Below are 26,915 nucleotides of genomic sequence, written 5' to 3'. Positions count from 1 at the left end.
GCCAGGATACTCTTTACTTGCTGCCTTTCTTAAAGCTTTTAACCAGTGTTCAAGTATATTATCAGAGGCATAAAACTGTGTTTCCATTTACACACAACTCAGCTATGACTTCAAGCTTTACTTTCTTATAGAATTTCCAAAAACATTTACATTACATTCACATTTACAAAAATTTCACTTTCAAAAACTCTACAGAGCAAGCCTTAAATGAAATTATCTCGCAGTAAACTTAGTTTAAAGCTGAAGACATATTTCAAAGTAGTTTTGCGCACATCTACTTGATATTCCAATATGCTGGCACAACGCTATACAATTGGGCGTGAAGTGGCAAAGCCTTAATGTTGCATAAGCTGAAGCCTTCTGCCGCGTATTCAGAGCAACATAAACAAGTCTTTGTTATAAGTACTAAATTATGTATTGAGATTCATGTTACACTGACAATAGCCATACAAAATGAGCTCGAGCTTGTTGATTATATGATCGTTTGAGCGTTGATTTGATTTACTTCTAGTACTCAACTATGTATATATATCTATATATATATATATATATTTGTTTCTATATTATTTGTATAGTTATGTTTGGTTGGCTGACTGCTCATGGCACTTAAGCTGATTTGATTTGAGCAGTTGTTGTTGTGGTTGTGGTTGTAGTTGCCCACACAAGCACACACACAATCACACATGTGTGGCAGCTACTCCCACTGGTCCCGCGGCGCCTGTGGCGTATACGTAATTTGTTAAATAAAACGCAAGCTTGCGGTTATTTTGCTTTGTGCTGTCGTTAACTTTGTCTGCCATTGGCTCGATGCTATTGTAGCAATAATAGCAATAACAATGATATTAATAACAACAATATGTGATGACTAATAAATTTAATGTGCTCAAATTTAGCGCTCAATTAAGTCAGACATTTTTTGGTTGGTTTAACCGCCCGCGGCTATGTGTGTGTGTGAAATTCCCAGGAAATGTTTAAACAGATGCATCGAAAACGGGTTTTGCTTACCTGCAAGTAAATAGAAAGAGAGAGAGACAAATGTTTAAGAATATATTCTAAATAAATTTAGAAAAAAATTAAAGCAAAATAATTTAATAAATTTAACATATATAAAAATTTATGGTAGATAAGAGTGAAATTTGCTGTTATTCAATTTTCAGTTTAGAAAATATTTTAACTATTTTCGAGCTCAAAGCTCGTTCATAAAATTGAAAATTTATTTTTAATCAGTTGCAATTTTTGCACTGTTTGTTTGAGCTCGTCGTCTTGCAGCCAGCGTCTAGAGTGGCCAAGGATGCGGCAAGTAGAGCAAGTGGAGCGGCACATTGACTAACCTGCTGACGACTTAACCCGCACACACATAAATTCTCGAGCGACAGACGTTGGCTGCTGCGACGATAGGGGCCCCGGAGATAGAAGCAGGCCAATGGCAGGCAAGCAAGAGCTATCTTAAAACCTTCTCTGGTCTGCGCAAAATTTATTATAAAATTCAATTTTTTTCTTCTTTTTTTTTTAAGGTTGCAAAGTGAACTTTTGCCAAAGTGTTGGACAAATCTGAACCTGAACCTTGCAGCGAAAAAGTAAGTTAAAATGTAAATATGTGTGTGTGTGTATAAAAAAAATAAAAATAAAACCAGGCAGGGTATTTAAATCGCTTTTAATGGAAAAATATGCAAAGCAGTAGCAGTAGCATTGGCAGAGGCAGAGGCAGAGGCAGCGGCAGCCTACGTAAGCTAGTTGGCTACCAAGAGATTCTTGCCTCTGTTGCAAATCTGTGCGGACTATTGGCCCGTCAGGTTCTGGCAACCAAACAGAATCCCAGTCACAGCAGCCCTTCATTAAAATTCCAAACATTTTCACTTTACCAAGACGCGCGTACGGAAAGGAAATGCTGACACACTTTAAAACAATTTTCTGGCATTCTTCTCGTTTTGGCTGCGGGGGCGAGCACACAAATGGCGACGCAGGACATATGACAAACTTGACGTAGCATGTCAAAAGATTTCAAGGCAATTTGGCAGTGACAGGGCCTAGGACAGCCCCAGACGACGTGTGTCTATGCAGAGTGCAAACAGTTCTAGGCTAGCAAGTGTAGAAAACTTTGGCTATGCTGCCAAGTATGCAATGGTAATTTTCAACACCGCGCACACACGCACACGCACACCCACACACACACGCACACATTTGTTAAAAAGTTTTTGCCGCAGAAAGTAGATTGAAATTCGATTGGTACACGAACATTTCAAATTAGTCAAATTAATGTGTCACTTGTGTGTTGTGTGTGTAACTAGCAGCAGCTGATTGCTGTAAGCACACGTTCGGATGCTGGCAAGTACAACTTTTTTGTGGAACAATTATAAAACGAATCCCATGTACTTAGAAAGCACAAGATTTAAGCTTGTGCAGAGAGTAGAAGGTAGAGAATTGTAGAGAGAATGCATAGATGTTGAGAAACATGGCGAAATCGATACAGAGAAACAGTTTAAGAGCGATGACAGATTACTAAAGCCAAAAATCTAGGCCATAGAGCCAAAGATAATTTGCAAGTAAATGCATTTGGAATTTGGCAAAACCTTTTTCAGATTTCACACAATGAAAAGCTTACAAATGTAGGGCAACTAAAATTTTAACAAGACTGCTCTAGCCGGGACTGCTCGACTAGAAGATACTCGGAACCCTATGCAGAGCTGATATGCTAACTATTTGAATGGGGGGACAGACAACCATGACTATATCAACTCCTGTGCAAGAGTCTCCTGTAACAAATATTTGCACCTAGCCTGAATTCCCACCTCCACTACTTTCAGGTAGGGTATAAAACAGATAAAAATATCTCAAACTTTTATTGTCTAAAGAGCATAAGCCAAGGTGGAGAGCATGGCTATAAATACTAAGCCCTGCTGCATGACACATCAATAGTTCACATCATAAATTGTGGCTATTCCCCTGGCTGCTTTCAAACAAGCTTAAACTATTATTACAAATGGCAATTGGAAATGCAGTCGGTGCATGGATGGCAGCCACAGTTGCTGTAATAGAAATTGATCGGTTGCCACAGCGTAAACGTAATCAATAGACACAATTTTCATATGTTATAAATAAATAGATTTATTTTCTAATTAGCTGGCAGCTGTGCATGGGTCTCAGGCAAATGCAATCGGAGCAATTTACACATTGTAAATAGAATTTTGCAAACTATACTATAATAATATTACGAAACTAATTGGGATTCTATTTGTGTAATGCGATGGGCTGGGACTGGGATGGCAATTGTCGATAAGCTGTGTGCATATTTAAACTGATTTAATTAACTCGGGCAACAACAACGACAACAGCAACAACAAAGCATAAGCAGCATTCAAAACTGCTGAAGTAGGTAGCATTAAAAAGTGTTACGAGTTACGAGTTGGGCGCCCGTCGAGTGCCATTTGAAGATGTGTAAGTTAAGAGTCGAGCAGGCAGCTGGAGACGAAACGGGAGACGTGCGGCTTATTTGCACTACATGGAATGGAAACTGGCACAGGTAGGAGCAGCAGCAGCAGCAGTGGCACGGCACAGAGCTAAGACTGCACTACTATAAAATTAAGATTAAAAGCTGGCAATGTGTGCGCGCTGCTGCTCTATCTGCGGCCCCTCATCTGAGTGCCACGCCGTCTACCTGTCTATATTTGCTCTGTGTGTGTTTAAGGTGAACGAGTCTAGTGTAGCACTTTGCTGTCCATACAGATGTTTGTTAATGGCTTCCCTCAAACGCAGCTCTGCAAACAAGACGAAGCTGAAAAGCGTTTGCCTGTGCCCTCGTGCCAGATTAGTTGCCAGACCGCCACAAAGGACTAGGAAATTAAAAATTTCTCTAAAACACAATGCACAGCGCCAGCGTTAAGTGAAACAAAGCAGCGTTTTAATTTACCAGCTTGGCGCATTAAAACAACATCAACAAAAAAAAAAAAAATAAAACAAAAAAAACCCGCTCACACACAACTGTAGCATCATGACAAGCTGACAACAAAGTGGGGCAACATGGCGCATGGCAGTCGAGAAGCTAAAGGAAAATTTATATATATATAAGGTATACATATATATATATATATATGTGTGTGTGTGTGTGTGTACATGTTTAAAGGGCAACAGCATGAATCGATGCCAGCTTATGTCAAAAGGGCAGCACGAGCTATCAGCTTCTTTGCAATTTGCGTGCTTTATCAGCGTGACCAAAAGAAAAAATGTTGTTTGGCATTCTCAATTTTTGTGCCGCAGCAAAAACAATTTGCATTGATTTACGGCGGCAGCAGCAATGACCAGCCAATGAAGCTGTATAAACAATTAAAAAGCTGCAACAATAACAGTACAAATTTTAAAAATTAATCAAGAAACAAATAAAAAATCAAAGCTGAAAGTAATATTGACAGATTTACACGTTGCGAAAACAAGTAAAAGTCGAAACTGCGCGACTGGGAGATACCCTGTCTTCTTTTATACATACATTGCAAACAAGAAATACATGTATACACAGACACATAGGCACTCACACAGATACATAAGAGATGTTAATTGTTGAATGGATGCCTTTCCTTATCAAATTCTGAGCGAGATAATGACAGACACATATTTATTTTTGAGAAAACACAAATCTCTAGTAATTGATAGACGTTTTGTACGAATTTTGAGGCAAGGAGAAAGGTATTAAAAATAAAATATTCAAGCTGAGTTCTGCATGAAAAAAGAAAAGCTCACATTGCGTATGTCATACAGGAATACATAAATTGATTCAGAATTTCAAATGTCTAGCTTTTGCAGCTTGCGAGATAGGTTTTCCTAATCAAGAATATATGCAGTTGGGGTCTGCCACGCCTCCATAAAAGTTCACATAACCATTATACCCTGAATTCCCACTTTCAATGGGAATCATATCAAATATGAAAACTTCATATTGATTCTTCATATTATTGCAATGCACAAAGTGAATTTGACGGAAAATTTAATGCAATAATAAAATTCAGGTATGTAAGCAAAATGCTTCAATTATACCTATAAAAATGTTGTGGGGCTTTATAATTTATAGAGATTTTTACGTTTTACTACTTGCTTTTTAATCATGGACAAAAAACATTCATTGTAGCTATTTCATAATTTATATATATATATATTTAGTAATTCATAAGAACTGGCATGAAGAAAAAAATGCTTTTATCCGCTGGCTATTTTTGCCTGCAGAATAAACAAAAATGATTACAAACAAAAAGCAAAATGAATAATTTTTATTATTTCTTTTTTATAACCCTTCAACGCTGCGCCACAAAATAAATTGCAATGCGGCGAGCTGAAAGATATATATATATATCAAATTTATATCTATGTAGATAATACATATAGATGCATGTGTATGTATCTGAATTTGTATACAGTTCCGCAGATTCTGGAGGAAAATGATTATCAGAGATTGATTAACGTGTGTGCCCCTTTCGCATCGCAGCATGAAAAGCGGGCGCTGAAGCCGAGGTCAGAGCCCCGAGCTGGGCAACAGTTCAGCTGGCCCTTTTTATTATCTTATGTTTTTTTTTTCTTTTTAACATTTTTGGTGGTGGTGGCTTTGTGACTTTTTACAGGGTTGTCCCGGCCAAGAACGAGTTGAAACAAATGTCTGTGTGTATTTTGTTACTGCGTGAAAAGGGTATTTATATAGGATACTCATATTATTGTAACTGGGGCGCCCGCATTTAAGCCTGCCAAGTGAAATATGGGCAGCGACAGAGCTCTCAGTACTTGTATGAGAAAATGCCATGCCATCAATTCCGACTGTCTGCAGTGAAAACTCAACGTGAAAACAAAAAGTCTTATCTAAGTGAAATTACTAGTAATTAAACCAAGTATTTTATATATATGTCGACTTTTTCTTGTACTAGATATTAAATTTCAATTCATTGCAATAAAACATAAGATAAATATTCAGGAAAAAAAATAATTGAAGCCGTTTAACAAATAAAAACATTTGTTTGTGGAGCAAGAAATTCCAATAAATTTTCATTAGTTTCAGAATTAACAGAAATAAAAATGCGCTTTGAATAAGTCAATACAACAATCAGCAAACATTGTATTATAGTCAAAGATCAATGCAATAATCATTGCTATATATAAAGGGTATCATCTGCAAATCTCTTTACTATTCCATATATATTACTAGCCGTCTATTTAAATTCTATATGTATATATATATATATATATGAGCAGAGTTTGCATATATCAATTCACAAATTCATTTCTTCAGCAACTTCTCGGATTTCATAAAAGTTTAATCAAGTTTTTGCACACAATCCAACATCATTTAAGTATAACTCTTATAGTATAATATATAAAAATATTATATTAGTTTCTTATATTATATTATTTCATAGCATAAGAACATAAGTTCTCAAATATTTTGCTTTTTAAATAATAACACCTACTAATACACAAAAGATGGGCCAGGAGACGCTGGTTAAGATTACGCACGCCTGATGCCAAATCCACGTACAACGAAGCCACGAGGCATCTTAAAGCTGCTCTCGCCCTGCTTCAAAAGAGGTGTATCAGCGATGCGCTGGTACGAGCTGAATCGCCCACTGACGCAGAGTTTCAATTATGGAAATTTACAAGAAAGCTCAAACGGCAGCCAATACGTCGTCATCCCATTCGGAGCATTTCTGGTTCCTGGCACATTGGAGACGAAGCTCAAGCTGAGGCTTTTGCAAACCACCTTCAAGACCAATTCACGCCGGTGATTACCGCAGAGGCCTCAGAAATCGAAGCAACAGAAGACATCGTTCTCTCGCCCCTCCCAGCTGAAGACCAGATAACTGGATGTACAAAAGAAGAGGTTCTTGAACACATCAGAAGAGTGAAGGCAAAAAAATCCCCTGGATATGATCTAATAAACGGCAGAGTCCTTAGAGCACTGCCTGACTCCACCATAGACTACATAACTATGGTGTACAACGCCATGCTCCGCATCCGGCACTTTCCAGCCTGCTGGAAGCGCGCCGTGATTGTGATGATTCCTAAGCCTGGCAAACCCGTGGGAGAAATTGAGTCGTACAGACCAATTAGCCTGTTGCCAGTACTCTCCAAAATATTCGAAAGAATATTTCTGGAACGAGTACTGACACATCTGGGACGCCAGGAGGCCATTCCAAACCATCAGTTTGGCTTCAGGAGACAGCATGGAACACCGGAACAGGTTCACAGAGTTGTGCACCATATCCTTGGAGCCTTTGAAGAAAAGATGTACTGCTCTGCCGTCTTTTTAGACATCAAACAGGCGTTTGATCGAGTTTGGCACCTGGGACTGCTGCAGAAAGTGAGGACCACCCTTCCAGCCCCATTTTTCGCGTTGCTATCCTCATACCTTATTGGAAGAACCTTCCAAGTGTCAAGGGGGCAAGCAGTATCCTTGACTAGACCAATTATGGCTGGAGTACCACAGGGTAGTGTTCTAGGCCCAACACTTTATACTTTATTCACAGGAGATATGCCAACTCCCGAGCCAAATATAGGAAGTACAGATGCAGTACTCATAGCGACCTATGCAGATGACACCGCCATCTTATCACGTCACGTATCTGCGCAAGAAGCTTCAGACTCACTACAAAAATATCTGGACTCTTTCGGACGCTGGGCAAAACGGTGGTGTATCACCATTAATGCACAAAAGTCTGTACATACTACCTTCGCCACTAGAAGAGGAGATTGCCCAAGCGTTGCATTGGGGCCCACTATTCCCAAAGCCTCAAAAGTAAAGTACCTTGGTATCACTCTTGACAGAAGGCTGACTTTTAAAGCGCACATAAGTCAAGTAACCTCAAAATGCAAAAGCAAGCTAAAAACCCTCGACTGGATGCTGAGAGCTTCAAGCAAGTTGTCTTACAGCAGCAAGGCCGCCATCTACAAGGCAATAGTTGTCCCAACCTTCGTATATGGTATCTCTCTATGGGGCTCCTCGGCGAAGACTACAAGGAACAAAATTCAGACCCTGCAGAATAAAGCACTACGCAGATGGACTGGAGCCAGCTGGTTTGTAAGAAACTCAGTCTTACATAGGGATTTAGCAATTCCCACAGTTGCTGAACTCATTGGGCGACACAGTTCAAGATACGCGGACAGACTTGCAGCGCATCCTAACCATCTCGCAAGCAACCTGGCTATAAACAACAATAGGCGAAGACTGAAGAGATTGCATCCTCTAGACAATATTAGAACTAATTAAGATAGTAGCTACAAGTGCAGAATAATTGGCATATCTGCCCTCCCATTAGTTAAGGTTTAGAGCTAAATGCGCTATAGAGTCTAAGACAATGAGCTGCAACAAAATAAAGAAGAAAAAAAAAAAAAAAAAAAAAAAAAAAAAAAAAAAAAAAAAAAAAAAAAAAAAATTGAGGAATGTTAAGAGCTGACTAAATAGAAAATAAGCCATAGATCTGACACACATCATAGCACGAGTATCTATTTTACAGGGTATTTTCTCTTGATGCACATCGCACTAAGGCATTGTGTGCGCTTAATTTTATGTCGCAATTTTTGCTTTCGTTGCAAATTCCAATGTTGTCAATCAATTGTCAGTTTGGCACTCCATCAAATGAATATCGCTTAAAGTTCCCTTTCGCATTTTTATGCCCGCTGTCAATTATTGATATTGTTGTGGAACAGTTTTTACAATTGCATGTAATCTATATATGTACATATAGCTGTATACATATATATATATATATCTGTCTGCATATATATATATTAATTTGTGCAAATTGAAATTCATTCGCGTCGAGTGCCAAACAATTTCATCTGGAAAATGTCTGGCAATGATATTATTGTTATTAATACCAATCGAGCGAGTCAATTTTTCATCGGCCCACCCACGCAGTAACCATAAATCCACACGTCAGATATTTTTACACATACCTTGATTCCTGTGCGCTGTGAAATTGGAAAAATTGTGCGAAATGCGTAAATTACACAAAAATCAACGGCAGCAATAATAACAATAAAATCCAGAACAAAGTAAACAAAAGCGCTCGAGTGACTGGCTAGCAGATGCCCTATACAATTGACAAATGGGTATACGAAATTTTATATATGCAGGGTATGCAAAATTTCTATTAACAGGGTATGCAATATCACTATTAGCAACAATAAAAAATGCATTTTTTTTTGGTTAGTAAACTTTTCACGCATTTATTTATGACTAATTAAATAGGTTAAAAATCAGAAGAAAAAAACTTTGCCGAGCGAGTTAAGCTCTTTAAATAACGGTACGAAAATTGCTCAAAAGTGGTTGGCCGAGGCCTGGTCAGTGGTTTTTGTGGTGCAAATTGTTTAACGTGGCTAATTAGCACCTAATGTGCACTGATTGAAGCCCAAACAAGACCTGGGCTCAAACGAGGATGTTAAGGATTTAAAGCAAAGCTTATACGACCTGACAGTCAGGTGCAAAAGATGGTATAAACGCAAAGCATATCAGAGAGATTAGTGCAAATTGAAATTGATTTTGCATGCAGCTGAGAAATACGAAATGAAAATTTAAATGAAAATTGATGTAGGTTGCGGACGATGATGCGCTCGCTCGCCCACTCGCTCATGCTCCATGCCCCATGGCCTTAATCCGCTTAAGCCATCGATTTATTTAACAGTTATCGCATAAGCAATGAGCAAAATTTATAGCGCATATATTCATTAAGGTATTTAAATTGATTTAGTTAAGTCGAATGAGCAAATTAATTATTTTAGATATTTCCAATTACAATTGCTTTCATTACCATGACAAAATTAATCTGCTATGCTTATACAATAATATACAAAGTATTTTTATAATGAATGACAATTATTTGTTTACTTTATGCACTAATTAATACAATTATATGTGTGTTGAAACTTTTTGTTGTTTTAAACTAATTCTGCGACTTTTGGTGCGAAATTAAAAGTTTTACATGTGAATTAGTTTTAGTTTCAAATTTTGCTATTTTTTATAATTAAATAAAATTTGTTTGAATTAATTTTGAAATACATAATTGTATTTTTATTATAAATGGCAGATTTTGTCTTTGATTTGGCTGAGCATTATTTTGGGATTAAGATAAGAAACTGAAGAAATTAAAGAAGTTATAGACTTCAGTTCAGCAATGTTTTCTTAGCTTTCTGGAGTCACATTTCTATAACATATTGAATATGTATGACATTGTAATTGAGTCATCCCCTGGCTGGCGTAATGAAACTTCCAAACAACTGCTTAACATTATCTTAAATTAATTTCACAGCCCATTCCCCCGCATAGCGGCCCCGAAATGTTTTAATTAAGCCCGCGGCATTCACTAAAACAATTAAGCAAAAACTGTGCCTAGGGCCTGGCGCGGCTTTCAGCACTCAGTCAGAAGGCGTTAAACAAAATTAAAACTAATTAAAATATTTTGGCATATAAATCAACTGTATAAACGACTCCCATACGCAGCCACCCTTACACTTGGGTCATATGGAAGATCCACTGCTGACTGGAGGCGTTTCTCCCGTGACATTGCCGTTGCCAACAAACTTCGTTAGTTTTTAGCGCCAATTTTAATGTGGAAACTTTTTGGGGGCGGGACAGCCAAGCTTCGTCATATCTCCAGTTCCGTTGGCCTCTTCAAGGACTTTTTGTTGTTTTTATTTGTTTTTCTTTTTTTTTTCAACAAATCATTTTAAATTGAATAATTAGCCTCAGCTTTTAATTTTGTGTCGATGTCACTTAAGGTTCAAGAGAGTTTTAATGAAATCACTTTCAGCGCAATCACGAAAATTCTTCAATAAATTTGTAGTTAGAATTTGCATATCAATTACCATTTCGATCTTCAAAAAATGCTAAAGATAATTGACAATTGTCCCTAGGTCCATTTAGAAGTCAAACTTTTTTATTAAAATATATATATATTAAAAATACTTTAAATAATTTAAGTTACTACTGTTAATATTCTACAATATTTCAACATTATAACATTTAATACATATAACAAACAATTTGCTCGCAGCTAAGTCTCAGCATCAATAACATTGTCGGAACGTATAAAAACGAGCCTAGCTGCTGATGCTGCTGCTGCTGCTGCTTTGATCTTCGCTATCAGGTATCAGGTATCAAATGCTATTGATATTTTGTAGTGGGATCATGTGAACTCTGTTATTAATCTCCTGAGCTATAAAACCATTTTTAATACCGCATATTCATACAGCCTCTCCCTTCCTCTCTCTCTCCCTCTCTTTCCTTCTTTGTCTATCTTTCTCTCGCTATACAATAGCAATATCTAGCAGACTCTACATTTGATATCTCTCTCTCTCTCTATCACTCGTTTTCTTTTTCTCTTCCTGCCCCTCTCTGTGTTACCTCTCTCTGTTACCTCTCTATCTCTCGCTCTCTCTGTCCCTCTCTCTATCTCTATATCATTCTTTCTCTCACGCTCTCTCTCTCGAGAGAGAGAGAGTTGTCTCTCTAGACAACACATCTCACAGCCTCCGCATTTGATCTCTGCCTCTCTATATGCCTCTCTTTCTATTTCCATTGAATTCTAATCGAATTGATTAGCTCGAAGCTAAAGCTTACCCTAGACAATCACACACAACTCTTCCAACTAGATGATGTATATTCATTGTCAATCTATTGTCTGTGCTCATATTTCATGGCTCGCTTATTGTTTCGCTGATAAGCAGCCTCCACTAAAAGGTCTTTCTGTCACTCAGCTCGTCGCCCGACGCCCGTCGCTTCATTCTTTGTAGCATTTGGGGCTTGTTGTCTTCGTAATGGAGTGAACGTGGACATGTCATAAATTAGGAAAAGCTCGCCGCATCAACGATTATGTCAAATATTGTGACAGTAGCGTATCTTATTGATGATGCTTATCGGCTGGGCTGACAACAAATGTGAGTTGGATGCGACACGACAGGGACGTTGATTAGAGCCAAAAACGTAAGATAGATGCGATAGCAGCACGTCTTACTCTGCTCATATTTGCTGATGTCCGGGCATTAAGCACAACTCAAAATGTGGAGTGCTAAAAAGCCCAAGCCCATTTTTTAAATAGGCCGGGCCAACAGCGGCAGCAACGTCGGCAAACAAAAGGCGTTGCGTAAAAACGAGAAGTGGAAACAATTTGCCAAAGCGTCGAGCGCTTGGTTATAATAACAGCAGTAGAAGCAGCACCAGCAGCACCAGCAGCAGCAGTAGAAGCAACAACAAGTGCGAGTCATTGGGGAACGAAAGCCTAGCAAACAAAAGGCGTTGCGCAAAAAGAAAATCCAGGAAAAAAATTAGTGCACAAAACACAACAACAACAACAACAACAACAACAACAACAACAACGTCAACTACGTCAACAGCGAACGGTGACTGCATCAAGGTAGACAAATATGCAACAAAAACTAAAAAAAAACGAACAACGAACACAACAACAAAAAAGCTTATGCAAGGCAACTCTGTTGACTACCCTTTCCTTTCTCTCTCTCTCGCTCTGTCTCTCTCGCTTGCTCTCGACGTCGGCAATGCAGCGCACTTCAAACAAAATGGCGCCCACATGGAAGCGTGCGATTTGCCGCAATTGCGTATCATTAATTTGCGTTTTAGTTGCGTCCCGAGCTGCCGCCCTGCACCCTGCGCCCAGCGTCTGTCGTCGGCCGCTTAAATTACTTTGTAAAATGTTCTGCAACGCGGCGTATGAGCAATAAATGTTGTACACACTTACACACACACACAGAGAGACACACATGCATTTGGAGCAAACGGCTCGACCCAAGTCAACAACTAAACGCCAATGACAGCAGCCATACGAACATATTTAAAGTTCATGCGTTGCCCAGATCAGGATAACCTCAGTTGCCCGATGAACTAAGAGTTTTAAATAAACTAAAATGCGCAATGTTTAGCAATTTGCTCATAGAGACTATATATATATATGTATATATACTAAATTATTTAGCATATTTCATTAAATTTTATAGTAAATGTAGTAATTAAATGACAACAATAGTGGTCTAATTGCTTTAATTGGCTTTGTCAGTTAAAATCAAATTTAAAATAATCATTTCCAGTTGCAGCACACATTAAGTTAGTTCCTATTGTTAAAAATGCTTTGGAATATGAATAATTAAATGAAGTGCTTAATTAAATAGGCAATAGAGACTACAGAACATAATATAAATATTTTGATAAGCTTAAAAGGGAAAAAATTAGCCAAAGAAATATTTTTCAACTAAGATAATGAACTCAGCAAATACTCAGTCTGAATTTGATATGCCAAACTTTCTGCTTCATTTTAAATAAAGAAATCAACAATTTTTATTGCTTATATCATTTAATATTTATTTAACAAATAGCATAGATAGCCTAAAATCAAACTACAAATTCATAAAATCAATTTGCATAAACACAATTTATGTCTTTATCGTGACAGCTAAACAGTTGAAGTGTGTGCGTGGCTGTGGGTGTGCGGATTTGGCACTGCGGCTTGTCGTTACATGACTAAAACATTTACTGCGACAAGCTCAAGGCCTTAGTACTCATCACTCTAACCCCCCCAATGTTCGCTTCGCCTCGTACCGCCTCCCTCCTCCCCTGACGGCAGTAAGCAAATGCAAACAATGTAAAATGATTTTCAATATTAAAACACAGGCAAGTGTTGGACTTATGTTGTATGTGGGGACAGAGAGCGAGAGAGGAGTATGCTGCGTTTTTACTCTTGCTGCTTTAATGCCTCTTGTGCTACAGCATTATGGTCGTATTATGGATAACGTTCCGGCTCCATGGCATATGCTTTATAAGTCTGCATACACAACAGTGTTTGCTGTTGCTGTTGTTGTTTTTTGTTGCTGTTGTGCTTTTATAGAGCTTATGGCTGACAGAGGCGCCAAAGAGTTGACTGTGTATGTGTGTGTGAGGGTTGTAAATTTAATAGCTAGCCAGCCTGCGGCAATGCGAATGCTCAACTGAGTTTAAACAGCCTTTAAGATCACTCATATACTCATATACTCTTATATACACATAGAGATATTTGTATATAACATTCGAGTTGTGTGCTAGTCCATTTAGTTGAAGTGCATGTTTCAGGCTGAGCAGTTTATGAGGTGATAGCATGTCTGTATTTTAAGCTCTTGCGGCAGGGCATTTAGGAGTTTCAATTAATTGATAGCATATCTAAAGGCGCTGTCTTAAGTATGTCTAATAAATAATAGAGATTTGCTTGAGAGGCAAACTTGAGCACAAGCTAAAATTTAAATTTAATAAATTCAATTTCTCCTATTTTGTTTTGTTTTCTTATAGCATATATCTTTTCGTATTTTTTTACTTTAAATTGTCATTTTTACTATCGTCATTATAAATATATGTACTTGTGTCCACTCAAAACCTTTGCTAAAAGCTACTCGATTTCCATTAGCTATCGAGTGCACCTTCAACTTGCACTAAAAACTCAAGTTACATCAATTATTCGCAACGATATTCTCCAAGCTACGCTGGACCGTTAAAATTATTTTAATCGAGTGCCAAATGGCTCATGAAGAGCGCGAAGGAAGAAGAGAAAACGCTAAGAAATGGTCTCAAGTCAAATGCTGAGCGCACGGCCGAACGAAGGCAATTAAAAAAATATTTGCATTATGAGAATGGGGTAAAATAATTATGCCAAAATGTCTGCAAGCGCTGGATAAGGTTGCACAGAGGGAGAGGGAGAGAGAATGAGTAAATAGAGGAAGATGGAGCATAGGGCATGGACAGTCTGTTAAGCCCCGGCCTGTGGTCCACTTGAGCTGCTCGTTGAGTTTGTAGCTTTTGGTTTGGTACAATTATTTCATGCTCATTGCTAATTAAAACTAAATTGTCTATACACACACACACACACACACACAAATACATGCTGTAAATGTGGGTGTGTGTGTGTGCTTGCGGTTTAGGGAAAAGTCAAAATGCATGTCGACATCGTCGAGCTTAAATAATTTAAATGTCATAATGCTCGCCGCGACTTTTCCGTCTACCCCAACCACGAGCCACCCAAGTAATATGTATGCGCGTGCAAATGTATGTGTGAGTGCGAGTGTGTGTGTGTATTTGTGTGAGTTCATTACAAGCTGTCAAGACTCTGCATGAGTCTCACAGAAAGCGTGTGTCTGTCTGGGAGTGTGTGTGTCTCTCCCTCTCTCGCTCTCTCTCTCTCCCTCTCTGTGTAGGCGCTCGTGTGTCAGCAGTGAGCAATGAATTTTTAATTGCCATCTAATTATTTGCAGTTCTTTAATTGAAACCCAACCTGAAAGCACAAAATATAACTGAATATGACTGAATGCCCATATATTTGTAGTTGCTGAATGGAATGCAGAGAACATATTTGCTAAAGAATGTAGCAGGAAGCATTTGAATACAGCATCTGCAGCGGGCTTTGTTGCAACAGTTGTGCAAAAGCTAAAGAATTTGCTAATTGCAAGGAAAACAGTTAACAGCAGAGCTCTAATTAGGATTGCCTAACTAGCAAATACCCTGTATATCAATTGTATCAAACTTTATGATATGCGAGAAGTAGAGTTTTCGTTCCTGGATCTCGATAAGCCGCATAATAAATATTTCAGAAGAAACAACTTCATTTCCGTGTTTTGCATTTGAAATGACATTTATGATTGATAAAAATACGAACATATCTGCCTATATCTGCCTATAACAATCATGAATACAACTTTATTATGCCTTTCCAATTCATAATGAGTAAATGGGCTTTAGGAACTACTTGTCTAGATAATCGTTAACGTGTTACCAAACCGGTTTGTCACAAAGTCTTATTAAATTTGTTCATTTTAATAGACTCGATTCTCCGCTACCAACTGTTCAGCTTATTATAATCTACTTTATGGCTTTAAAACTAATTTCAAATATGTTTACACAGATTCCAAACTGTTTTATTAGCAAATCTCGTAGATTTATAAATGTTTCGCCTTTATTTCGTTCCGTTTGTAATTCCAGTTCTAACTCGAATATCAGCTTAGCAGACAACGGCAATCGGCACCGTTTAAAGACACATTTACTGTTTTTATTCCATAACCATATAGGGCAAGCCAAGTCTAGACTCTGGACGCTGACATTGTCTTTGTTTTCCCGAACCGGTCCCATCATCATCACCAGGTTCGTGCGTCATACGTGAGCCCAGACGGCAGACCATAAAAGTATTGCAACTAAGTACATAACGAATGAGACAATCACCCGTTCTTGCCAATGAGCAGCAACAAACGAATTGTGCAATAAATCAATACGAACGAAAAGAACAAGAACTAATAATAAAAAAAGAAGTTAAAGAGCAACAAGCCCTCCATGTGCTCAGCTCCTCCTATGCAAAAGCAACGTCGGCGCTTAATTGTTTACTTATAATTATTTACTCATGAGCTCTGCTGATGCATGTCCTTAAGCGCCGCTTCCTTCACATTGCCATTTCCCTATCCATTCCCCTGCTCTCTCCAGTTTGTCTGGACTTCATTTGTTCTATACCCACACTAGCTCCAACATACGTACGTACATATGTCTTATGTACTATGTCAGCATAGCAGTGAAGTGACTGTAACTACTCTACTAAAATACTCAGCTGAAGTCGGGTATTGCTCATTTGGATGAGGAAAGATTCTAATATTATATTTTAGTTCTTTTAGTTCTGTTACATAAAAGATGTTCTCTCTTATCTAACGTTTATCTAAATAGCTATAAATAAAAATCATATAGATTATAAACAAAATTTATTTACTAAAACATTCAGGTATATGAGAAATTTAATATTAAATAATATTAGCAGTCAAATAATAAAGTGAATAAACGAAATTTGTTGAGCTCAGAATAGACTTCCATATATGAAATCATTTTAAGTGGGGAAACCTGTACAGAATCTGAAATGAGGACTCTGCAAGGTTTCCTTTACAAGTTTTATTTTTCCATCCACTCAGTTCGGTTCTAGTTTCGGCTTAGTTTTTTTTTACAGAGAAGCCATTAGAATGCCTATGCTTAAAATATTTTCAATTTTTCCTATGAGAACTTTTAATTAATTTAATATTTTAATTTTATAAATACAACTTGAAGTTCTTAAGGCTCATTCTTCTTCTTCGAAGTTCGCATCTTGCTTAGCTAAAAAGTAATTTTAAACTCAACATGCACAATTTGATTATTTTAAAGTTCTAAAATAATCAAAATCAAAATAATATACAGAAAATAGGAAATGTCTCTTGTTTTAATTAATAAAATTATATAACTTAAATTAGATATTTTAATATATAACTTAAATTACATAAAAATAAAATAAAATAAAAAAAATATAATAATTACAATAATTGGATTATAGAGAAATTAAATAATTTTAGTTGTATATTCTACTTAATAAAATTACATCATTTTAATTAAATAATTTGTTAATCTATAACTAAAAGAATACAATTGTTGTCTATAATTTTAATATAATCTATATTTAGTTGGTATTAGTAATATAAATTATTTTTATTTATATTTATATTTATTAAGAAAAATCTTGCCGAAAATATATTATGTCTCTATAATTTGTATTTTATATTTTTATAATAATACAATTTACTAATAAGCAATTAATAAATTAATTAATAATTAAATTTTCATTTTAAAATTATATAATTTCTTTCTTGTTCTTCTTTATTTTCCCACTGCATTTAGAGCATTCAAGCTGCGCCGTTTGCTATCTCTTCTGCGCCTAAGCTTTGTTGTTGCTCTTGCTCAAGACTTAAAGCCGGCCGGCTTGTCCAGTTGTTTGGTATTATTTTTTTCTTTTTCTTTACATTGTTTGTTTGCACAAGCAAAGGCTGCTTTTTTGTAGTGCTCTCTCCCTCTCGCGCGCGCACTCCTGACTGCTCTTTGTTTTTTTGTTTCAGTCGCTCAGTGGCTCGCTCAGTTTAACGTTGATTTTTTTGGGCTTGTTTGCTTGGCCTTAAGCAGGTGTGACTTATGCATGTGTGTGTGTGTGTGTGTTTGTGTGTAGACTTGTTTGTTGCTTTTGTAATTTGTGCTCGAGCTGTTGTTGTTTTTGTTGTTACTTAATCGTCTGTGCACAGGTTATCGCTTGCTCTTGAACTTGCGCTCAGCGCCAGAGCAAATAAGCAAACAAACAGACAAAACATAGGAAATCGGTACGTTAAACTCGATCTGGTCAAAGGTGACTTATATTTTCTATATATATATTTCACTTTGTAGGCATAAACTAATTGGCTGACTGCTTGCTGCTCGCTGCTAGCTGCGCCGTTTTGTCGCGTTTGCAGCAATTATGAAAACGCAGCCATTGGCGACATGATAAACGGTTTCCGCAATATTTCCGCCCGCGCGCAGTGCGGGGGGTTGGCAAGGGCAATGGACCCAACAGCTGCCGTCGCCGTTGTCGCTGCCTCTGCTCTAGGGTTGCATCTGTTTGCCCATACGCCAGTCGCTTGCTTGCGGCATCGTTTTACTCTGGCCCACTTCACACGGGCCTTCATAATTTTAACACAGCGCACAAATTGTCCTTGCGCCGCAGCGGCTTGTTTACGGTTTTGTTCCAGCCAGCTGAAAAGGGACTCAGGGCCACAGAAAGCACAGTTGAGCCAAGCAAAAGACAGCATCGAGCCGAAGCCAAGTGAATGCAGGAGCGCAATGAGCCACACAATTGAACAGAAACCAAAGAGTTTTAAAGCCGACTTGGCCAACGATATAAAAAGCCAAAAGCCAACTCTGCTTAAGCTTGCGAGCCAACATAATTATGATAATTTAAATTTTTAATAATTTATTTGATGTTCATTGGAAGAAAAAGTTATAAAAAAAGGGTTAAGAAATTTCAAGAAGTGAAGCGTTTTAAAAAGGGTTAAGTAATTTCCAGAAGTAAAGAGTTCTAAAAAGGGCTTAGAAATTTGTGGATAATTAAGATAAAGTGTATAATGCTTGAGTCTTACAATTCTGTTGAATTTTGCAAAAAAAAAAATTATTGAATGAATAGAAGTAAAAGAAGTTAAAATTGAGTTTTTTAACATTTGTATTTAAAAAATATATATATATTTTTGTTACTTTTGTATTAGTTCATTATTAGTTTAACCTATAAATTAATAATAATTATAATATTATAAATTTGGCTAAGTAATGTGAAGTACATTTTTTTTTAAACTTTTCAAAACTGATTTTTCGAGTTCATTTTTCAATTAATTTTTGGTTTAATTTTTTATTTTAAAAGTTTCTTAACTTAACTTAACAATATATCATGTATTTATAGCAATTTGAACTTATAATAAGCTGTCTATATAAACTCGCCCATCTATTAGCTTATGCAATCTCTCTTAAATACATAAAAATTATTTTGAAATACCACACACCCAAGTTGATTGTTTTCTTGTTCTTGCTCAGACTTAATCTTCATATCTTTAATTGAATGTCTAGTGAAAAATGCTTGAGTTGTACTCGTTGAGTTCGTTTGGCGCAAATGCTTGTCGCGTCGCCCAAAGAACTTTTGATTGATTCGTCTCGGCTTTGAGTGCACAGACATAAGTACATATAGCTATATAAATATGTATGCTATCTGTATTAACGCCACCAAATGAGGAAATGCTTACTTTAATCCATTAAATACATATATGCATATATGATTCTTTCATCTAATTTAGCGAACGATCTTGACTTTTAGTTGATTTATTCGCTGCGCTCAAGCAGCCTTTATCTTCTTCTTCTCTTATTCTGCTTATGCCGTTCTAAGGCATGGGAATGCATAAAGCGGCCACAGTCGCCACACTTAAGAAATTGCGCTCCACATATTTATGCAGATGGATACACACGCACACACACAAAGATACATATAGTTGCCTATGTATGTATTTCTTATTTGCAAATTTATTTAAATTTATTTGTTGTCGATTGGTTGGCATACAAACAGCGCACAGAATTGTTTATGACCGTATGCAGCCGTTGACAGTTGCGCGTTTGGGTAAGGGAATTGGAGCGGGAAAGGCAAGAGAAGGCGGGCAACAATGGGTTAAATCGGCTGCATCAGCTTTTATTGTTTTGTCTTGCAAAAATTTTGTGTTCGCCACATTTCACTTGCTGCGGTAATAAAATTCCAAGCAAATCCAGCAAAATAACAAAACAAATTGTTTTCTATTTTTTATTTGTGATATTTTTAAAAACGAGGAACAAGAATTTGCATAACAAAAGTAAAAGGCGCGCGCGGGACACCAGGCGCAGCTCCGTTTGTTATTTTTGGCATGAGCAACAGCGAAAGAACGAGAAGGAGACCCAAACAGTAGAGCGTAAGCGAGAGCGCATTATAATGTTTACTCGAGCGACGCCAGGCGACAGCGACGTTGACGGTGACGGCGACGTCGACGTCACTGCTATCGGGTTAATGCACCGCAGCAGAGATTAACAACAAATTAAGGCTTACCTTTCTCAGTTAAGGGACTGAGCGTTTTTGTTTTTGCTGTTGTGGAAACGGACTCCTGTTGCTGCTCCTGCTGCTTCGATTTGCTGCTAGCAACGACGGCGACGACGATGACGAAAACCAGCAACAACAACAGACACGAATTCGCTGTCGCCGGCATTTTGCCGCTACTGCGCTGCCTGCTGCTGCGGCGACGGCTGTTACTCTTGTTGTTGCTGCAGTTGTTGTTGTTATTTCTGCTGCTGTTGTTTTACTCGTAAAAATAAGACAAAAACAAAGCACGCACTCGCACTGACACACACAAACGCGTAAAGCAGCTATTGCTTAAAATGTACTTTGTTTTGTTTATATGTTCAGCATTTTTGTGCCGCAAATTGTGGCAGTGATATTTTTTGTTTACTTTTTACTCGTTTTGTTTTTTTTTTTATTCTTTTGCCGCGCGAATAACAAATATGCGCATACACACGCACACACACACACAAAATATTACACTTAACACCAATACACGCTAACTTTGAATTAGGCACAAGGCTCAAGCAAATTGTAAACACAGCGTTGCCTGTACACACAGAGATATTTATTTTTTACATAATTTTCATTTATTTTGCCATATGTATGTATATTTATGTATATTTGCGTCGGCGTAAATAATTAAAAGCTGCGCGACGCCTCGAACTACACGCACAGAAAACCGTAAGAAGACTGAGGGAAAAACACAGCATTCATTTAGTGAGCAGTTCAGAAGGTAACTCTTTGAGCAAGCACTCACTGAGAGTGTAAGCAGTAAGAACACGTGACGTCACAAGTTTAAAAGTTCCATTCGCAGCATTCACGTTAGAAATCAAAATATAATGTGTTTGCAATAAAATTGATTATTCATAATAATTATATATATATATATAAATATTATTTCAGTCAATTCTCATTTGTATTATTATTTAATTAAATTGCCGTATATGTATATCGATATGTGGAATCTCTAGCTGGCCCACATTTTTGTCATAACTAACAGTCAGTTATTTAATGACCTCTACATCCCTGGTATTTTTTGAATTGTGTGCAGCCCTGTTATATTCTATTTTAAACCAAAAGCAGGCGGCGCCAAAATCAAGAAATACGCTGAAGTTAACAATATTATAACATTCGGTTTTGAAATACGTTGCCACAAACAACAAAAATCCAAATTTTTTGTCATTTCAATTTTTGGAAAGGATTTAAAATTTATTTGTTTGCTAATGTTGCCTCAGCTGCTCGTGAGTAAACCAAAAAATGAGAATTGGAACTGCACTGCGATTGCATAATTTGCATTGCATCTGTTTGTGATTTATTTTTGGGAACAGCGCCGCCATCATATGGTACGCTCTGCGCTCATTAGCCGGCGACGTTTTGCATGCGAATCAACCAGTACAAAAGATGATATCATAGTGGACTTCGAAGATCCTGATTTGCCATTGCCCGAGTATCCCAAGCGTCCTGATGAGCCATTAGACGCGCGCAAGCAACGGTAAGTGTTATATTGAATTAATTGTAATCGATAACATACGATTAATTTTCGAACAGTTTGATGTATCAATCACGCAAACGGGGTATGCTTGAGAACGATCTGCTTCTAAGCACATTTGCGCACAAATATCTGAAGGATTTCAATGCCCATCAGACGGCGCTCTACGACGAGCTTATCAATGGCGTGAGCAACGATTGGGACCTCTACTATTGGGCAACGCGCGTTAAGCCAACGCCCGCGAAATACGATACAGAGATCATGAAGCTGCTGAAGTTGCACGTTGATAATGCGGATAGGGTCACGCGCCTTAGGCAGCCAGAGTTGACCTACTACTCGCACCGTTGAACATCTAATTTTAATTACTAGTTTTTTTTTTTTTTAAAGGGAAAACGTAAACAAGGCGACAATACTTGCGGTCCGCCTTGGGTATAGTTTTCCCAGTGGCTACTCCCCCACCTTTCGGTTTCGCGCTTTAGGCTTAAGTATTTCGTTTTACGTTTGACGAATTGAACAAGAACAAAGCTTGCTGCAGAATATGTGGATACAGACCAGTAAAAATACACATGCAATTACACACTCATACTAGCACAGATACACACCCACACAGACTCACACTGACACGCTGACTACATTTATTAATCAGGCCCATCCAAATTCACACACATGAGAAATTAGTTGCACCTTTTAACACGATAGTTTTGCAGGGCTGGTTGTGCTTAATTGATTGGGTATAATTGCCTGATATCGTTCTATTGTTAATTATGATTTAAAAATTAAATGATTTCAAAAATTCACGGCTAGCAACGTTCGAAAACTTTGTACAGGGTAGGCAAGCTGGTCAGCTCGTAGAGATGCTTCTTAAGGTGTGCCGGCGGCAGCAGGAACTTCTTGAAGCCTGGGAATAGCACGTGCTCCATGTACCAGTGCTGGCTGCGCATGTCACCGTCGTCCTGCCAGTCCAGCTGGGCGTAGTAGCGCGCGGTCTCCCGACAAAATGTCTCGAAGCACTGCGCCTCCTCTGCCCATTCCACCTCGGTGGCCAGGCGCAGCAGATAGATGGGCAACTGGGCGCGGCTGGGCACATGTTGGGGCAGCAGCGCTGGCAAGGACTCCAAGCAACCCTGCTCCGAGATGCGCAGCGCGAAATACTCTCGCATAAGAGGCGCCATCTCTTGCAGTATGGCCACTGCGTTATCGGCCAGCTCCGTTTTGTCGCCATCCTCGGGCACCCAGCCGGCGGCCTGGCTGTCCAGTGCAATAAGCAACAGTTGCTGCAACGGCAGTGGCGGCACCACGCGCACCTCGGGACAATTCTGGAACTCGTAGACCAAGCGCTGGTAGTAGAGTTCCTCGCTGAAGGCATGCGTGTTGCACATGTAGAGGCGCGTCTCGTGCTGGAAGAGCGCATGCCGCTCATCCACACAGCCCACGTAGACCAGCTGCTTTACGATGCTGCGCAATGGCACTTGGCACTGACGCTCCACACTCTGCTGCATGTTCAGCACGCTGGTTAGGCGCACCTCCTTTGATTTGCGCGCTGCTGTCACCCGGAAGCTTTCCTCTTGTGATAGCGTTTCATTGCCAGAGCTGGAGGATAGGCCCGAGTCAGTTTTCTCCAGCGTTTTGAAAAACTTTTCCAGCTTTTGCTCAGTGGAATCCGTGCGCACCATGTCCTTTTCATAGATGCGCTGCGTTTTGTCCAGCGTTTGCGTTACCTCCAGATCCACGGTGCCCGGTAGCTTGAGCTGCTTGTAGAAGCTACGTGTAGTATTGCTGCCCAGCAGCTTGGCCTCCACCTGTTGCTTGATGCGCTCAATGATCTCGTCCTGATAGAGAAAATGCACCTCGTGCTTTGTCGGATGCACATTGACATCCAGATTATGTGGCGGCATCATAAGGCTCATGTAGACAAACGGATGTTGGCCACGTGGCAAATACGTGGCATACACGGCATCCAGTGCAGTTTTCAGTGCTAAAAGCTCGAGAGGATTAGCAAAGCAATGGAGATCTTTATGCCGTCAATTACCTGACGATTCAACTAGGCGATGATTGATAAACAAGAGAAGCGTTGACTTCTTGGCAGCATAGTTGACCTGAGTGAGCTGACACTCCATCTCAAACTTGAACATGTCATCCTTATGACTGAACTCCATCAGCTCCTTGGCAACGGCGGCACCATATATAGCGCGTATATTCTCTGCTCGAGAGCTGCATGCTTGCGTTTTTAGACTTGGCTGCTCGCCTTGCTTGCGCAGAACGAACCCCACCTGTGGATTGTGGACGGCGTACTTGGCTAGCACATCGGAGATCTTTTGGAATTCCTCTGCAGGGGACTTAAGCGCCTGCCGTCGCTGTGGCATTGTGCAGAACAAGTCTTCGATGGTAATGATAGTGCCCTGATTGCCGGCACACGGTTTTGGTGGGGCAAGCAGCTTGCCATCCGCATAGGTGGCCTTGTAGCCGCAACGCTCGGTGGCCGTCTTGGTTTGAATGCTCAGATGGGCTACATGGCTAATACTGGCCAGTGCTTCGCCACGGAAACCGAATGTGGCAATTTCTGTTAGATCCTCAAACTTGCTAAGCTTGGATGTGGTGAAGCGCTCGCAAACAATAGCCAAATCGTCTTTGCGTATGCCAGTGCCATTGTCCTGGATTTGCAGCAGCTTCAGACCGCCGGACTTAATGTTTACTTGAATATGACTCGATTTGGCATCTAGACTGTTTTCCAACAATTCCTTTAGTGCGTTTGCTGGACGTTGAATAATCTCGCCGGCAGCGATGCGATTGACAACCACCTCATCTAACTTTTTGATGATTCCAGGTTCCAGCATGGCGCCAAGATTCTGTGCATTGTAAACAAACTAGCGATGTGACAATAAACTATCGATTTATCGACAGTTTGGGATTGTTTAGCTAGTCTGTGAGCACGTACATTAGACGTCAAATGTTTTGATTTTAAAAACATTGTTTTTTTGTTACCTTTAATAAACAAATAATTTGTTAACAGTTTTCATTAAACATAAGCTTCAAATAACAATTCGTAAAGCATTTACAACTACAACTATTTTGATTCGATAATTATCGAAATTATTAGTATATGATTATTTGTACTACGTTGTACTATTTAAAGTTTAACGGAAATTTTTGTTTACTAATACTATATAGTTCGCTGGTATATGTGTGCATGAAAGCTTAGAAAAGCCATTTACATTTCAAGCAAATAAATACAGAGATCCCCAAAACAATTGTAGTGTACTTAAAAACACTTCGCACCTTGCGTCGCTTACGCTCAGCGAGAATTTCGTTGTAATCAATATACAGTGGATTCTGTGGTGGGCTGAACGAACCAAGCTGCAAATTAGGTACATGTTATTGGTGGTCGATGATGCAATACTTATCAAACAACTAACTCACATATTTAACCGTCTTGGTGAGATCGTCAATAACTCCGCGATATGCCTTCAAATTGCTTTGCAAGTTTGCCAGTTGCAACTCTGTTGGCCGGCCAAGTTTTCCATTTAGTTGATTTTGCATTACGAAGCGTAATGAGGCTTGTATAATCACCAAATGCTGTAAATGATTGGCGGTGATCATGAGGATCTCATAGAAGCTGCAATAATATAGCCAATTAAATACGTTTCTAATTTAAGGCAACTTCCATCTTCATTTACTTATCCATGCCGTCCTTCTTAACGCGTGCTATTGATTTCCTCGACCAGTGATGTAAATGAAAGCTATATACAAGAAATAAGAACAATAAATAGTAAATAGACGTCCGAATGTTATTTAACACTCACTCAAGTATGCCCTTTAAGATCTTGTTCCGATAGATGGGAAACATGATTCCAATGTCTCGCAAGCTTTTATCGTCCATGTTTAGAAACTCAGCAAGCGAAATGCGCGCTTTAGCAAAATGTTCCAACATATTTGACATTTCTAAAGAGTTTAATATGCTGCTCAGCTCTTGAAAGTACTCCGGACAATCGGTTTTCAGAAAAATGCGTGGCACATGATCGCGCAGCGTGCTGTAGCTGAGATAATTGGTTGGTACCATGTATTCGGCAGCAGGATCACGCGGCAGCAGCTCCAGTAAATCGTAGAAGCCATGGAATTCGGCAACCTGTTTTGGTGTATAGCCTTTGTTGTTAGCCAGGCTAGCATTAACACCAGCCTCCACTAAAAGCTTGACAATATCGCCATGGTTATGTTCAATGGCATGGAAAATGGGCGTGCATCCCTGATTATCCATAGCGTCGAAGCTAACCTCGCTAATGAGCAAGCGCACAACGTTGGTGTAGCCCCTGCGACAGGCAAACATAAACGGTGTCATCCCATACTTATCGGACACATTAATAACTGCGCCTTTTCCGAGCAGCAGCCGCACCAACTTCTCGGCAACATATGCATCATCTGTTTGACAGTCACAGGCTAACATCAGCGGCATTACAGAATCCACTTGCTTGTTAACATTTGCTCCAAGGTAGTTAACCAGGTACTCGGCTACTTCGTAGTGACCCTCACGACAGGCGCACATCAACATTGTGATTCCTGCAGTCACGACGTCATCCACAGGAAACTCGAGCGCAGTGATTTCTTCGCGCACACGTTGTAAGTTCCCCTCCATCAGTGCTTCGTACAACAGTTGGTCACGCTGCACATATGGAACACGCTTCTCTCGTTTAAGCTAAATAACGGTTTGTTTATGTTAGACTACATATGCCGAAGGCAGTAGAAGCAGTTGCTTACAGGTTCCGAAAAGTAGAAACCGTCATAGCTGCTGCAATCGGAATCATCAGAGTCTGGCGGTGGGCCGTAAGTAAGTTTATCGGTCATTTTGCTGTATAAATTAAACGCGCCCAAAGCAATTATTTTCCATTTAACTATTAAAAAATTGCGTAGCGAAAAGTAAAGAACTAAACAAAATGGCAAAGCTTAAAACGAAGTGTGGCCAAAGTGGGCAATTGAGAATTTCATGAGATGTCAAGACCAAGATGTCAGCTGGT

General features: G+C 38.9%; 4 protein-coding genes across 4 annotated transcripts in view; 1 reads left to right on the top strand and 3 right to left on the bottom strand.

Moving 5' to 3' along the window:
- Positions 1-20,647, bottom strand: part of LOC111594166 (low-density lipoprotein receptor-related protein 1) — a 64,962-nt gene extending 44,315 nt beyond the window's left edge. The window contains exon 1 of the mRNA XM_030226191.1: positions 20,412-20,647. Coding sequence (XP_030082051.1) covers positions 20,412-20,568 — 157 coding nt within the window. The 5' untranslated portion in view covers positions 20,569-20,647. The remainder of the gene's footprint in view (positions 1-20,411) is intronic.
- Positions 20,648-21,518: 871 nt separating this feature from the next.
- On the top strand, positions 21,519-22,453 carry LOC111595592 (succinate dehydrogenase assembly factor 2-B, mitochondrial). The gene is made up of 3 exons (XM_023309402.2): positions 21,519-21,661; positions 21,749-21,912; positions 21,969-22,453. The coding sequence occupies exons 1-3, from the start codon at positions 21,644-21,646 to the stop codon at positions 22,255-22,257; spliced, it is 471 nt and encodes a 156-aa protein (XP_023165170.1). The 5' UTR covers positions 21,519-21,643; the 3' UTR covers positions 22,258-22,453.
- LOC111595590 (DNA mismatch repair protein Mlh1) lies at positions 22,279-24,923 on the bottom strand. The gene is made up of 3 exons (XM_023309400.2): positions 24,892-24,923; positions 23,939-24,830; positions 22,279-23,884 (listed from the first exon to the last, which is right to left on the bottom strand). The coding sequence occupies exons 2-3, from the start codon at positions 24,741-24,743 to the stop codon at positions 22,710-22,712; spliced, it is 1,980 nt and encodes a 659-aa protein (XP_023165168.2). The 5' UTR covers positions 24,744-24,830; positions 24,892-24,923; the 3' UTR covers positions 22,279-22,709.
- A 115-nt stretch (positions 24,924-25,038) lies between these two features.
- On the bottom strand, positions 25,039-26,864 carry LOC111595591 (protein fem-1 homolog CG6966). Its single transcript, XM_023309401.2, has 5 exons — positions 26,659-26,864; positions 25,710-26,596; positions 25,584-25,646; positions 25,327-25,522; positions 25,039-25,263 (listed from the first exon to the last, which is right to left on the bottom strand). The coding sequence occupies exons 1-5, from the start codon at positions 26,743-26,745 to the stop codon at positions 25,105-25,107; spliced, it is 1,392 nt and encodes a 463-aa protein (XP_023165169.2). The 5' UTR covers positions 26,746-26,864; the 3' UTR covers positions 25,039-25,104.
- Between the last annotated feature and the right edge of the window lie 51 nt (positions 26,865-26,915).

This window comes from Drosophila hydei, unplaced genomic scaffold, assembly GCF_003285905.1.
Source record: "Drosophila hydei strain 15085-1641.00,03,60 unplaced genomic scaffold, DhydRS2 tig00000060-arrow-pilon, whole genome shotgun sequence".
In the NCBI taxonomy this organism is placed as follows: Eukaryota; Metazoa; Arthropoda; class Insecta; order Diptera; family Drosophilidae; genus Drosophila; species Drosophila hydei.
The sequence above is the reverse complement of the archived record's forward strand: the minus strand, read 5'-3'. Positions and strand labels throughout refer to the sequence as shown.